We start from the raw sequence: 16,655 nt of genomic DNA, 5'->3' as shown, positions 1-16,655 counted from the left end.
ATAATTTTAGAATTCAAATGCTGAAATGATATAAAATATTCATGGGTTGATGATTTTGAAGCACATCAGAGACCAGCAGAGTTGAATGGTTTTGGGTTCTATAAAACTAATAGTCAGGCTAAAAATAAAAAAGAAATAAAACACAAGATATAAATACAGAACAATTTCCTCCACAGTTACCAATAAAATATTACATTTTAAAATGAATTTTATTTTAGATAGTCTAAGCAGAAATCATGTGTCCACAAAAAAGCACACAAATTGATTTTATTTATTAAAATCTTAAATTCTTAAGAAAAAGATCTTAGATTAATAGAAAAGTAATCATTGACATATTCCTATTTATGCTTCTAAAATGTGTACTTTTAGTTTATTTATTTTTGAAGTAGGTAGAAGTTATGGGGATAAAATCACTCATTTTAGAGTAAGCTATTTCTTTGGCAACTCATTATTACATGTGGAAGTAAAGGCATCCAAAGAATATGAGGTTATTATAAAAAAAGTATGTTCCTGCTTTTACTTTAAAATGTTACTTACTTTAGTTTACTCTAATTTCATGTGAAAATAAATAAATAAATATATAAAATAATAGATAATATAATCAAATATTCAGAGGCTGGTGTATTTTTATTATACTATTGTTGCATACTTGGCTTAAAGAATTACCTGTGCATTACCTTTTTCTGTATATATTATTATGTATATGAAAATTATCCTTCCTCTTTAATTAAAATAAAAAATTTAGGGTAAAGAGTTTTATTTTTTAAATGTATTTGCTTATAATAAATTGAATAAAGAGTACCTGGAAATTATTATGTTCTTCTAACCATTAATTCAATTAAAGTATATATGGGAGAAATTCTACGAGTTGGGATGATTTTCCAAGTAGTTCATATATATCACATCTGGACAAGATGAAATGAGACATAAAAACTGTAAAATCAGAAGAAACCAAGATGGCAGCATAGGTAAACACCTGAACTTGCTGCCTTGCACAACCACTTCAAAACTACAACTAAAAGACAAAATGGATATCATCCAGAACCATGGGAAGGCTGGCTGAGGGGAAATTCTACAACTAGAAGGAAAGAGAAAAGCACACTGAGACTCAGAGGAGGTGCAGAGGTGTGGAAGTGAAGTGCAGAGGTATGGAGGCATGAGCGGGGAAAGGGGCTGGCAACTGAGTATGCTGTTCTCTTTTTCAATCGAGAGGGAGACACAATCTCCGACTGCTCTGAACTCCAGTTCCAGGCGAAACTCTGGGTACCCAGACTCATATGGGGAGAAACTGGACTGTCTGGCATTGGGCGAAACTCCAGGGCGGCTTTCTCTTAGAGGTGCTTGCAGTGATCATTGTTCCTGCACAGTGCCATGAGACACAGACACACGGGACCTCTTCCAGGCAGGGCTGACGCTCAGCCATTGCTGTTTGCTCCACCCTGGTGATTCCCTGAAACCCCATCCCACCTAATTTACAACCTCACCCAAGCTGTGCGCAGAGGCTTTTGCATATGAATGGCCTGGTCCTTTGCAATCTAAAATTACCTAACAAACTGCAGCTGGATCAGAGAGCCCCAGAGCTTCCAAAAGAAGGCCCAAGGCTTCACAGCAGCTTGCATTGCTTCACAGCTGGGCCTCATCTGGGCACCTCCAAACCCCAAACAAAGAGGAGGAATCTGCAGATCTTTCTGTAGCTCCTGCTGGGTGGCCTCAGGCAGAGGATAAATTAGCACCTCCTTGGAGATCCAAAAGTCAGTGTACCCAGTGGTCAGAGTGAGACCATCCAGATTACAACTCTTCAGATCTATAAGAGACACACTCAGGGGGCAGACTCAGTGAGCGCCAAAGCCCCAATGAAGCAAGCCTAGCCCCATAAGGGTATCTCCAGCATAGAAGTTCTCCCATCATAGACACAGCTGATCCTCACAGCCAATTGGCCTAGAGGTCAATTCCTCCCAGTGATACCAACAACAATCCAGGCTTAACTACAACAAGACTGTGCACACAGCCCACAAAAGAGTGCACCAAGAGTGTCCACCTCAGGTAACTGGGGAGGTTGAGCCAATGGGCCCTATAGGACACCTAGCACACAAAGCCACTCTATCAACACAGGGAAGCCGCCAAAATGTGGAGACAAAGAAACAGGTCTCAAATGACAGATATGGAGGAAAGGAAACTACTGGATATAGAGTTCAAAAACATGCTTATAAGGTTACTCAAGAATTTTCTAGCCGAAACCAGTTTGGCTCAGTGGATAGAGCGTCGGCCTGTGGACTGAAAGGTCCCAGTTTCAATTCAAGTCAAGGGCATGTACCTTGGTTGTGGACACATTCCCAGTGGGGGTTGTGCAGGAGGCAGCTGATCGAAGTTTCTCTCTTATCGATGTTTCTAACTCTCTATCCCTCTCCCTTCCTCTCTGTAAAAAAGTCAATAAAATATATATTTTTTAAAAAAAGAATCTTCTAGAAACCTCTGAGAAATTTAGTGAACCTCAAGGATATGAAAAAGGATCAACTAGAAGTTAAGCATACACTGACTGAAATAAAGAATAATGTACAGAGATCCAACAGCGGACTAGAAGTTGCCAAGAATCAAGTGAAAGATTTGAAATACAAAGAAGCAAAAAACACCCAACCAGAAAAGCAAAAAGAAAAAAAGAATCCAAAAATATGAAGATAGTGGAAGGAGCCTCTGGAACAACTTCAAGCGTACCAACATCTGAATTATGGGGTGCCAGAAGAAGAGAGAGAGCAATATATTGAAAACTTATTTGAAGAAATAATGACCGAAAACTTCCCCTACCTGGTATAAGAAATAGACTTACAAGTCCAGGAAGCACAGAGAACCCCAAACAAAAGGAATCCAAAAAGGAGCACACCAAGACACATCATGATGAAAATGCCAAGGGCAATAGACAAAGAGAGAATATTAAAAGCAGCAAGAGAAAAACAGTTAGTTACCTACAAGGGAGTACACATACGATTGTCAGCTGATTTCTCAACAGAAACAATGCAGGCCAGAAGGGAGTGGCAAGAAATATTCAAAGTGATGAATAGCAAGAACCTACAACCAAAATTACTCTACCCAGCAAAGCTATCATTCAGAATTGAAGGTCAGATAAAGAGCTTCATAGATAAGAAAAAGCTAAAGGAGTTGATCACTGCCAAACCAGTATTATATGAAATGCTGAAGGGTATTCTTTAAGAAGAAAAAGGTAAAGATAAAAATTATGAACAACAAAGTGACAACAAATACATATCTATCAACAAGTGAATCTAAAAATCAAGTGAATAAAAAATCTGATGAACAGAATAAACTGGTGAATATAATAGAATCAGGGGCATAGAAAGGGAATGGACTGACAATTCTCGGGGGTAAAGGGGTGGGGGGGTTGCAGAAAGAGACTGGACAAAAATCATACACCTATGGATGAAGATAGTGGCAGGCGGTGGTGGGGAGTAAGGGCAGAGGGTGGGGTGGAAACGGGGTGGAGGAGAGCTATGGGGAAAAAAGAGGAACAACTGTAATAATCTGAACAATAAAGATTTATTTTAAAAAAAAGGTAAACAAAATATGTTTAAAAACTGTAAAATCACTGTTTTTGCTAGTTTAATATCCATCAATGCTTAGAAAGCTGTTTGGACACAAAATTATGATTTGTTCCAGGATTTCAACAATGATTCCATTAACAGCAGGGCGGGGGCGGGGAGGGGAGGGTAAGGGGAGAGAGAATGTGCTTAAGGAGAAAACTTCTGATTATGTTATGAACATACCACTCCATTCACTGATAGCAGCTGGTCTCCTCTTTTGAGGCCTCCATGTCTTTCGGCCACCCCTCCAGGAATGATGCGAGAGATATAAATGGGGGAATTTTGCTCCTTTCCTCCCATCACGTTAAAACCAAGGCCTTCATCAGTCTTTGGCAGTTCGACTACCCGAGGGTGGGAGTGGCCTTCACTAGCAGCAAAAGCTGCAACTGTTGCCTGAAAGACAAGATGGTAATTTGGTAGTAGAAGGAAGGAAGGAAGGCTAATCCTATACTTTGCAGTGGGGAGGTCAGGCAACTCCTCATATTTTCATAGCATTTTTCCTGTGAAGGAAAGAGCACAAAATGGAGGGGCGTTCTTCATTTAGATGTCATTTATGATTCCTTTCCCTTGGTAAAGCCAAGTTCAGCTATTTCCAGCTTTCTAGACATTATCCATAATGATAATAATTTACCTTGTACAGAAATATCTTTCCCAATCACCTCATATGGAATTCCTCCTATTCTTGCACTCCAAATAGGATTGGTCCATATGCTACCTACATATGGTACATATACTATAATTATTATGTATGTATGGTGACTATGGGCACCTGAAGGGCAGAGTTTGTGGCTTCTACTTCTTTGTATGACACATAGTCTAACCTGGTGCTTGCACACAAATCTTCATAAATATTTATTCAACACACTGAGGAGCACTTACATGTATAAAGCTGGTAAATATATCTATAATTTTGCTATTGGCAGACCACTGCCTTAGCAAATTTGGTGTTTTTGTGGGGATATCTAAAAGAAAATAAAAGCTATAATGAAATAATAGATTCAAACAGATTATTATTTCACATCAATATTTCATACGAGAGGCCCAGTGCATGAAATTCGTGCACTTGGGGGTGGGGTCCCTCAGCCCAGCCTATGCCCTCTCGCAGTCCAGGAGCCCTCGGCGGGGAGGGCCTAAGCTGTCAGTCGGACATTCTTAGTACTGCCACAGAGGCGGGAGAGGCTCCCGCCACCGCCTCTCACCGGCCTCAAGTCTGGCTTCTGACTGAGCAGCGCTCCCCCTGTGGGAGTGCACTGACCACCAGGGGCAGCTCTTGCATTGAGCGTCTGCCCCCTGGTGGTCAGTGCATGTCATAGCAACTGGTCGTTCTGCCATTCAGTTGATGTGCATATTAGCCTTTTATTATATAGGATTATTTTGAGAGGTCCTCTTCTCTGGCACAGGTTTTCTCCCCTGACATTTTACATTAATATTTCAACTACTGTAGCAATGTAGGCACAATGAAAAGTCTATTATTTTATACCTAGCTGTACAAAATATCATTTAATATGGATATTATCGTATTTTAAAATTCATTACTATTAATTTTTAAAAATAAGTTGAAGGAAACAACTTACCATTAGTTCCAACCCTTCATGGAAATAAAATTAGAGCAATGATGTAGTTTCTATCAAGAAAGGATTCTCTGCCTGCTTATTTTCCACCTCCATTAACCTTTCTTAAGCATAGTTGATTCGATGCCTACTATAAAGTGATTCACTCAACACTATAAAAATATTGATTTGCAACTACTGTACATTCTTTTCCACACACAGCATTATCACATCAATTCAGCATTATGCTACTGTCTGCATTTAGTGAAAGAGAGTGAATGATATGGAAATAATGGCTTGTTTACAGCTTCATGCATTTGCTCATGCAAACCTTGTCGTCATGCATAGATTTAATGGCTGACATGGATGCAATGCAGACAGCCCAGAAACAACCAGAAAATATTGGCTATTGCAACATTATGCTGCTATCCTGCTGTTCTACATGAATAAGAAATGAGAATGGTAAAACATTACATAATTCACTTTCCCCTTAATTAAACCATGGAGGGATCATTTTTTCTGTGTGTGTTCCACTTCAGTACAAGCAAAGCATGATGTAATGATAATAGTATCCTCTTTTTGTTTGGGTTAAAAAAAACAAAACACTCTGACAAATCTATTGTGTTCAGTTATAGGAAGGAAATCAAATAAGAGGTGATGTAACACAAAAAAAATTTAAATGAAAAATTCTAATTATTTTCACTAGTTCTTACTTCTTCTACACTATTAAACACAGAAAAGCTTTTAAAAAGCAAGTGTGTATGCATTATAATATTTCTGTATTTGAAACTAAGAACTGCATTAGCGATTTTAGTTTTTAACTATCATTTCCTAATGGTCTATTTTCCAGATAATTTCCTGATCCTATTGCTGTAACTTTTCCATTAGTAGGGCCTCTGCAATATCTGGATTTAAGTTTTTACAGAGCAAATGTGGTCACTACCACAAAAGGTGACAGGCCTTCCCTTTAGGTCAGCATCACCTTCTTTCAGCTACCCACTGCCCAGCTGAGTACATGACGAATCCTACACCGTTGGGTATCAGGTGAGTTCTCTCAATGATTAACTTAAGTCAGATCTTTAAACTTGTTCAAATAAATCTTCTTGCACTGAACAGGGAACAGGTTCTTTTGGATCAGAGGAATGTATTTCATACAACGAGTGAGTAGATTTGCTTGTGCCAAATGGACATTTAGTGAGTTTAATGAAATCATTCTCCTTTCTTAAGCTACAGAAGCAGCAGAAACGTTCAATTTTCCATTAGGATTTTTACCTGGGAAGTAGTACTGGTTCTAGACTCTGGGCTGCCACTGATGTCTAAATTCTCTTACAGTGTACACACGAGAATACCTGAAACACACACGCGCACAATCAATTACTAGATCACTGGGGTTAAGTATATTTTTAAAGTTACTCAAGCCTTACCTTTGCTGTGGCCCTGGCACGGAATTCGGGACAGCCATTAACAGTTATCGTTTCATGCATATATTGATACACCTAAAATGTTCACATAAAAAAAGAATGTGTAAGAACACTAAGAATATTAATTCTTTCATTGCAGACAATATGGTACATTTTCATTGCAATACAGAAGTTCCCTATCACAAAGTGAAATAGGTCTGAACAAAAATCCCTCCTATTTTTTTTTTTGGGGGGGGGGGTTAGGGGGTAGAGGATGGAGTTTGGGGCAGAGGAGGCAATCACTTTTACTCATAGGTTTTAAATTTGGCTATGCATGTTTATCAAATATAGAAACTCATATTTATTTTTCTTCTATATATTATAAAAATTAGTTTGTTGGTAAAGATAGTTTACCATTATATATAGCTCTATCTGTAAAATATGTAATAAAAATGTGCTTCTTGAATCTATGTAACAGTTTCAAAATAGTTTTCCAAATCAATATTCCACAAAACCAGGATAACTATCTTTTCTTTGCACATTGGTAGGTATGTTACTGTTCTTGACACACTCAGAATTCATAGACAAAAATATATTCAGAACGAAGACAAGTAAAGTAAGAGGTCCTTAAAACTAGTAATACAGAGCAACATACCAACTATGGGCTCAAGTTACCATTTATTTTTAGATGAAATAGTAAGAATGGGAGCAGAATGATGTTGAAGAAAGCATAAAGGTTATGCTGACTAATAGATCTACATTTAAGCCTTACATTCATAAAATTGGGGTAATTATTATTATTATTTAATGTTTTCTACATTATTTGGCCCTGATCTTTTGGGAAGAAATCTCCTAGGACAGTGGTCAGCAAACCGCGGCTCACGAGCCACATGTGGCTCTTTGGCCCCTTGAGTGTGGCTCTGCCACAAAATACCAAGTGCGGGCGCGCACGTATAGTGCAATTGAAACTTCGTGGCCTATGCACAGAAGTCAGTTTTCGACTCTCAAAAGAAATTTCAATCGTTGTACTGTTGATATTTGGCTCTGTTGACTAATGAGTTTGCCGACCACTGTCCTAGGACATGAAGTTCATCCACACTTCATAAGAATTGATCGGCTGGCTTGTGTGGCTCAGTCGTTGAGCATTAACCCATGAACCAAGAGGTCACTGGTTCGATTACTGATCAGGTCACATGCCCAGGTTGCAGGCTCAGTCCCCAGTAGGGGGCATGCAGGAGGCAGCAGATTAATGGTTCTCTCTCATCATTGATGTTTCTATCTCTCTCTCCCTCTCCCTTTCTCTCTGAAATAAATAAAAATATATTAAAGAAATAAAAAAGAAATTGCTGTGTGAGGAAGACGCTAGGTAGGCCCTCCTAACCCAACCTGCTCTGCTGAACATATGACCCAGTTCTGTCCAATGAGAATTCAACTGAAAGTAGCTGAGAGACTTCTGGGAAAGTTTTGCTCTCTTGGTACAAGTTCTGTTCTTTTCCCTTCTCTACTTCTTGTCCTAAGTATGGATATAATGAATCATGGCAAGCAGCTGCCTTTCTCGCAAATTGCAACCAGGAAAAATAGTCCTATATGTTTAAGCCACTAAAGTTTGACTTTTTGCTACTTTCAGCCAAGAGAATTCCTGATTGTTATAGTATTTAAATAAATCATATATAGAAGCATGCTGTCTTTAAAGTTGGTTATCTTCTATCCCCATCAGATTCCAAAACTTATATTATAATTTGCTCATTAGGAATTGGTGCAAATTGTTAACCTGAGGGCTTAGAAACTGAAAAAGGATAGACTAAAATTGTAGTTTAATAAGAGGGGGGGGAGAGACTAACTCTTTGAAAAACACTGTTAAGAAAATGAAAAGACAAATTGACTCGGAGAAAATAATTGCAAAACGTATAGCTGATAAAGGTCTCACATCCAGAACACATAAAGAACTCTCCAAAGTCAGTAATAAGAAAACAACCTAATTAAAAATTGGGTAATGTGTTTGAACAGGCATGTCATCAAGGAAGATATATGGGTGACTAATATGAAAAGATACTCAACATAGTCACTAGGGAAAAATTGAAATTAAAACCATAATTAGGTACATCTACACACTTATTAGAATGTCTAGTTTAAAAAAATACTGACAATACTTAATAAGTACAAGAATGTTGAACAACTAGATCTCTCAAATATTGCTGATTGGAATGGAAAATGGCACAGCTACTTGAGAAAACAAGGTAACAGTTTTCTACAAAGTTAAATCTGCACTTACTATAGGATTCAGTTATCTACTTCTAGCTACTTATCCAATATAAATATAAATGTATGTTCATTAGCCATGGTCATGCCATTAGAGTGTCGGCCCGAAAGTTCGATTCCCGGTCAAGGGCATGTACCTGGGTTGTAGGTTCCAACCTTAGCTCTGGATGGGGGGCATGCAGGAGGCAACCAATCAATGGGTCTCTCTCACATTATGTTTCTCTCTCTCTCTTCTGTCCCTATTCCCCTCCTTCCCTCTTTTCCACTCTCTGAATAGCAATGAAAAAAAATATATATCCTCGGGCGATTAATTAACAAAAAAATAAAAGTGTATGTTCATTAAAAAATGAGATGTAAACACTTATAGTAGCTTTATTTATCATTGCCACAAACTGGAAACAACTCATATAGCTTTCAACTGTGAATGAATAATCAAATGCAAGTATATTAATTAATACAATGGATAATGGTGATGGATACATGATAGTAGGTGATTATTAATACTTTTAGAACTATATGCTGAAAAGGAGAAATATTACTCCATGTTAATGATATTCAATAAGCTTGACTTTTTAAAAATGAAAATATTCATAAATTTCATCATAATTTTGTAAACTGAAAATAAGAGCTTTGAAACACAAAGCACCTACATATATTTAAGAAAGTTTTAATATAACAAAATGATGACATTAGCCCTCAATGTTCAAAGTTTGTAAATGTGCAAAGCAACAGATATACTTAAATGGTTAGTAATATGTCTTTCAAATATAGGATGCTCCAGAGATTTTGTGCTACTTCATTATGAATAGGCTGGCTGCTAAAATGTCAATAGGATTACAATTAAGATTAAATAAACCCCTCTATATCCATGACTGGCAAAAATAAGTAAGTAAATAAATAAATAAATAAACAAACTTTTCAACAACATTATTAAAAATGAAAATGACATTAGATCAAGTTACCTCAAGGGAGAAAAAAAAAGAAATTATCAAAATTATTAGAGAAAATTATTAAAAAACAAAGTCCAAATGGGAAAATGATATAGCCCAAGTCCTACCATATTGTTGTGTTCATTAAGGCTTACTAAGTGGGTAGCTCCTATGAAAAAGCAAGCAAGCCCTGGCAAGGTGGTTCAGTTTGTTGCAGTGTTGTCTCCATGAACCAGAGTTATGGGTTCAATGCCCGGTGAGGAAGCATACAAGACTCAACCAATAAATGCATAAATAAGTGGAACAACAAAATTGATGTTTCTCTCTCTCTCTCTCTCTCTCTCTCTCTCTCTCTGTATCTATATATATATATATATATATATATATATATATATATATATTTTTTTTTTTTTTTTTTTTTTTAAAGCAAGCAAGGCCCAGCTGGCTTGGCTCAGTGGTTGAGCATGGACCTATGAACCAGGAGGTCACAGTTTGATTCCTGGTCAAGGCACATACCCAGGTTGCAGGTTTGATTCCCAGTAGGGGGCATGCAGGAGGCAGCTGACCAATGATTCTCTCATCATTTGTGTTTCTATTTCTCTCTCCCTCTCATCTCCTCTCTGAAATCAATAAATATATTTTTAAAAAAGCAAACAAGAATGTACTTTTTGCTAATAAAAAAACAATATAAATAGTAAGACTGATACTTATGTCTATACTTATCTATAATTTCTAATGGGTTTATTGTTTTTCAGATTTGGAAACTTGGGGAAGAGCAAAAAAAAAGTCACTTGATGTAGTATTTAACTTTAAAAATTTAAATATTTTCATAACAAACGTAAAGATTTAGTCGCCCCTCATTTTTTTATAATTAGTCAACCTGAATGTTTGGACAACATCATTCACAATATTATACCACTACGTTTTTTATCATGAAACTCATGCACTGGGGCAGAGGGGTGGTCCCTCAGCCCAGCCTGCACCCTCTCCAATCTGGGTCCCCTTTGGGGGATGCCCGACTGCTGGTTTAGGCCTGATACCTGTCAGCTGGTCATCCCTCTCACAATCCGGGACGGCTAGCTCCCAACTGCTCACCTGCCTGCTAGCCTTATCACCCCCTAACTACTCCCCCACCAGCCTGATTGATGCCTAACTGCTCCCCTGCCAGCCCAATCTCCCCCAACTGCCCTCCCCTGCTGGCCCAGTTGCCTCCAACTGCCCTCCCCTGCCAGCCCAGTCACCCCCAACTGCCCTCCTCTGCCAGCCTGGTTGCCCCTAACTGCCCTCCCTTTCTGGCCTGGTTGCCCCCAACTGCCCTCCCTTGCCAGCCTGGTTGCCCCCAACTGCCCTCCCCTGCCGTCCTGGTCACCCCCAATTGCCCTCCCCTGCAAGCCTGGTTGACCCTAACTGCCCTTCCCTGCCAGCCATCTTGTGGTGGCCAACTTTGACCACCTGGGGGCAGCCATCTTGGGTGAGGGCATGAGGGTCAATTTGCATATTACCTCTTTATTATATAGGATAACAAAAAAAAATGACAAGTTTTCTGAAAGCAGGTTTTAGTACAAGAAGGGTATCTAAAATAAATTTTTGGCTCTAAATTTCATTGCACTTAGTGGAGTGAAAACCAGTTATGCAAAAATCGAGTGCTCTGAAGTAAAGTATTGCATTTGATATGACTGGAATAAAATAGAAATAGAGCTTACATCACTGAATACATGGTCTGCTTATTTTAGGAAGTTTTGTAGAAATCCAGATCAATTGAAAATTGGTTCATCTACTAAGAAAAATATATTCCCCAAACACCTAATTTCTGCCTTGAGTTTTTCTTCCACTTTGGGAAAACAGCAGCCATAAAAAATGTTTATATATTTAAAAGCTATAGCTATCATATATAGTTTCCATGTGCTTTTGTGACTATGGAAACATTCTCTTCAAAAGTGCAGTGTTAGAATTCCTGTAAACTAAATAATTTAGGATATAAAATTTAATGTCTAGAACCAACAATTATTTGTGAGGAAAAAAAAATTAAATGGCACACTGGTTACAAATCAAATCTGCTACAGTAAGACCATCAAGGATCAAATCAATCTTGTAAAAATCGAAGAAGGTAAAATTTCCAGAGTAATGTCTTTGTCTACATCTCTTTATATGGCCATCAACTTTGATGACAACATGCCAGACAAGAAAAAATGGACAAGAAAAATATTGATGGGTATAAAGAAGCCAAGGACAATAGATCTCTACTAGGCTGAAATGATTTACAAAAAAGGGTTCGGTCATTAAAGCAGACATTTGATGATATTACTGGTAAAATCAATATGGCGACTGACATTCCTTCCAGAAAAGGGGCATGGACTTGAAGTGGAAGCATTTCTTGTGTTCAGTGACAACAGTGCCATGGAAGTACTCTTTATTTCCTCAAACTGGGAAGGGAAAACACAAAAGGACTTTTGTAGATTTTAGTCACAAAGCACCCCAAAGACCTTCTTTCTGGAAGTCTGTTTCATTACTTCATTGCTATTGTTTTCAAGCATGCTGATACAGAACATAGTAGATGTCTTTGACCAGACAGAACTTCCTTTAGTACTGAAGAAGAAGCTCAGTTAACACTTGTTGATACAAGTATTGTCTTTAAGAAATAAATTTGGCCTTAATACAGTGTCCTACTTCAATTGTATCCATACAGAATACATCTGATAAGCAAGTCATCACAATAAAATAGCATGATTTTTAAAAACATTTTTAACTTATTTTTTTACCCTAAATATTTTTTTATTTTTCAATTACAATTCACATACAGTATTATATTAGTTTCAGGTGTACAACTCAGTGATTAGACATCATATAATTTACTAAGTGATCACCTTGATAAATCTAGTCCCCATCTGGCATAGTTATTACAATATTATTTTTTTTTTAGATTCCACACATAAGTGAAATCATATGACATTTGTCTTCCTATGTCTGGCTTTCTACTCAGCATGATACCCTCTAGCTCAGTGGTTCTCAACCTTTCTAATGCCGCGACCCTTTAATACAGTTCCTCATGTTGTGGTGACCCCCAACCATAAAATTATTTTCGTTGCTACTTCATAACTGTAATTTTGTTACTGTTATGAATCGAAAAACACAGATATTTACATTACAATTAATAACAGTAGCAAAATTACAGTCATGAAGTAGCAACGAAAATCATCTTATGGTTGGGGGTCACCAAAACATGAGGAACTGTATTAAAGGGTCGTGGCATTAGAAAGGTTGAGAACCACTGAGCTAGTTCCTGCCATGCTGTTGCAGATGGCAACCTTTCATTCTTTTTTGTTTGGCTGAGTCATACTCTATTGACTATATGCACTACCTCTTCTTTATCCATTCATCTATCAATGGGCACTTAGGTTGCTTCCATACCTTGGCTTTTGTAAATAATGTTGTAATCAATATATGAATGCATATGTGTTTTCAATTTAGTGTTTGGGGTTTCTTTAGATAAATACCCAGACATGGAGTTGCTGGGTCCTTCTTTGTCTCTTATTATATAGCCTTTGTTTTAAAGCTTATTTTGTCTAGTCTAAGTATTGCTATTCCAACTTTTTTGTTTGTTTGCTTCCATCTTCATGTAATATCTTTCTCTATCCTTTTACTTTCAGTCTGTATGTGTCTTTCTATCTGAAGTGAGTCTCTTGTCAACAGCATGTGTAAGGATCTTGCTTTGTTACCCATTCAGAGGACAGCGTTACTTGTCATTAAAAACAGACAAACAAAAACAGACCACTGAATCCTGCAGACTGAAAACAAATGTGACATGCTGGGCCTAGACATTTCTGGCTCTCCCACTCACATGTTAGCCTCTGCATACCTGCTTACTTATTGCACCAGCACCCTCATGGTCAACACCCAGGACCTGCATTAGCCACAGTTTACTCGTGGATAAGAATTCAGGTGGGGGTTACCTGCTTTGCAGGAGATGTAGCTGGTCCTCTCAATTTTTATTCCTCCTTCTTAGGCAAAAAACAAAACAAAAAACACACATCTCAGATTCAGACTGGAGGAAAAGGGGTGGGGGAGGAGAGTTCCGCTTATGCATCTGAGCCCAGACTTCATTCTCTAACCTATATTTTACCAGACAAAGTTTCAGTAGACAGGATTTGTGTGCGTCCCATGCTAAACCAAAGTGGTCATTTATTTCCTATTTGGTATGGTCCTTTCACCTGGCTTCCTTGGTTGGTAACTCCCTGAGAATGAAGGAGGAAATGAAGAAAAGGATTTGAGCATGTCTGGACCTCTGGCTATGGTACCAGCATTTTTATAATTGTATTTTATTTATTTTTATTAAATTTATTGGGTTGACATTGGTTAATAATATTATATATGTTTCAAGTGCACATTTCTATGATACATGATCTTCATATTGCACTGTGTAGCCACCACCCAAAGTCAAATCCTCTTCTATCACCATATATTTGACCCCCTTTACCTTTTACAAAGCCCTCAACACATTTTCCCTCTGCTAACCACTAGGCTGTATCTATGAGTTTTTATTTGTTTTACTTTTTCTTTTCATTTGTTGCTTTCAGTTTTATATTCCACATATTAGTGAAATCATACAGTTCTTAACTTTTTCTTTCTGATTTATTTCACTTAGCATCATATTCTCAAGGTCCATCCATGTTGTCACAAATGGCAGTATTCATCTTTTCTTATAACTGAGTAGTATCCCATTGCATATATGTACACATCTCCTTTACCAGTTATCTAAATTCTAGTATTTTAAAGAAATAGAAAAATTGTCATATTTGAATGAAGCCACAAAAGACACTGAATAGCCAAGCAATCCTGAGGGGGGAAAAAACACAAATTGGGAGATTTCGCACTCCTTGACTTCAAATTATATTACACAGAGACAATAATTTAAAAACAAAACAAAACAAGACAGGGATGCCCTCTCTCACCACTCCTGTTTGACATAGTACTGGAAGTATTAGCCATTGCAATTAGACAAGAAGAAGAAATAAGAGGCATCCAAATTGGAAAAGAAGTAAAGCTGTCCTTATTTGCAGATGACATGATATTGTACATAAAAAACCCAAAAGACTCCATCAAAAAACTAATAGACTTAATAAATGAATTCGGCAATGTACCATGATACAAAATTAATGCCAAGAAATCTATGGCATTTCTATACCCCAATAGTGAACTTACAGAAAGAGAGACTAAAAAAGCAATCCCATTTACCATCACACCAAAAAAAGTAAGATACCTAGGAATAAACTTAACTAAGGTGGTAAAAGACCTATACACAGAAAACTACAGGACACTGAAAAAAGAGATAGAGGAAGACGTAAACAGATGGAAGAACATACCATGTTCATGGATTGGTAGAATCAACATCATTAAAATGTCCATACTACCCAAAGCAATATACAGATTCAATGCACTCCTCATCAAAATACCAACAGCATCTTTCACAGACCTAGAAAGAACTCTCCAAAAATTCATCTGGAATAAAAAAAGACCCCAAATAGCCACAGCAATCCTGAGAAAGAAGAATAAAGTAGGAGGGATCTCAATACCAGACCTCAAGATGTATTACAAAGCCACAGTTCTCAAAACAGCCTGGTACTGGCACAAGAACAGACATATAGATCAATGGAACAGAATAGAGAATCCAGATATTGACCCAAACCACTATGCTCAATTAATATTTGACAAAGGAGGCATGAACATACAATAGAGTCAAGACAGTCTTTTCAATAAACAGTGTTGGGAAAATTGGACAGATACATGCAAAAAGATGAAACTAGACCACCAACTTACACCATACACAAAAATCAACTCAAAATGGATACAGGACTTAAACATAAGACGGGAAACCATAAAAATACTAGAGGAATCCACAGGCAACAAAATCTCAGACATATGCCAAAAGAACTTCTTCACTGACACTGCCCCTAGGGCAATGGAAGCTAAAGAGAAAATTAACAAATGGGACTACATCAAAATAAAAAGCTTTTTTACAGCAAAAGAAACCATCAACAAAACAACAAGAAAGCCCACTCTATGGGAGAACATATTTGCAAATGCTATCACTGATAAAGGTTTAATCTCCAACATCTACAGGCAGCTTATGCAACTTAATAAAAGGAAGATAAATGATCCAATAAAAAAAATGGGCAACGGACCTAAATAGAATCTTTTCAAAAGAAGACAGAAGGAAGGCCAAGAGACACATGAAAACATGCTCAAAGTCACTAATTATCCGAGAGATGCAAATCAAAACAACAATGTGGTACCATCTTACACCTGTCAGAATGGCTATCATCAACAAATCAACAAACAACAAGTGTTGGCAATGATGCGGAGAAAAAGGAACCATCATGCACTGCTGGTGGGAATGCAGACTGGTGCAGCCACTGTGGAGAACAGTATGGAGTTTCCTCAAAAAACTGAAAATGGAACTCCCATTTGACCCAGTAATCCCACTCCTGGGAATATATCTGAAGAAACTAGAAACACCAATCAGAAAGGATATATGCACCCCTATGTTCATAGCAGCACAATTTACAATAGCTAAGATTTGGAAACAACCTAGGTGCCCGTCAGCAGATGACTGGATCAGAAAACTGTGGTACATCTACACAATGGAATACTATGCTGCCATAAAAAAGAAGGAATTCTCATCATTTGCAGCAACCTGGATGGAATTGGAAAACATTATGCTAAGTGAAATAAGCCAGTCAATGAAAGAAAACTACCACATGATCTCACTCATTTATGGATAATAAAGAACATTATAAACTGATGAACAAAAATATAGATATAGAGACAGTAAAGCATCAAACAGACTGTCAAATTATAGGGGGAAGGTTAGGGAGAGGTGGGGGAGATAAGAGATCAACTGAAGGACTTGTATGCATGCATATAAGCATA

The 16,655-nt window shown here is 37.6% G+C and overlaps 1 protein-coding gene across 1 annotated transcript in view; it reads right to left on the bottom strand.

Annotated features, from left to right (window-relative positions):
• Nucleotides 1-16,655, bottom strand: part of LIN7A (lin-7 homolog A, crumbs cell polarity complex component) — a 143,530-nt gene that overhangs the window by 37,884 nt on the left and 88,991 nt on the right. The window contains exons 3-4 of the mRNA XM_008143811.3: nucleotides 6,565-6,636; nucleotides 3,774-3,983 (exon numbers count right to left, since the gene is read on the bottom strand). Of these exons, the coding sequence (XP_008142033.1) occupies nucleotides 3,774-3,983; nucleotides 6,565-6,636 (282 nt within the window). The remainder of the gene's footprint in view (nucleotides 1-3,773; nucleotides 3,984-6,564; nucleotides 6,637-16,655) is intronic.

This window comes from Eptesicus fuscus, chromosome 7 (assembly GCF_027574615.1).
Source record: "Eptesicus fuscus isolate TK198812 chromosome 7, DD_ASM_mEF_20220401, whole genome shotgun sequence".
Lineage (NCBI taxonomy): Eukaryota > Metazoa > Chordata > Mammalia > Chiroptera > Vespertilionidae > Eptesicus > Eptesicus fuscus.
The sequence above is the reverse complement of the archived record's forward strand: the minus strand, read 5'-3'. Positions and strand labels throughout refer to the sequence as shown.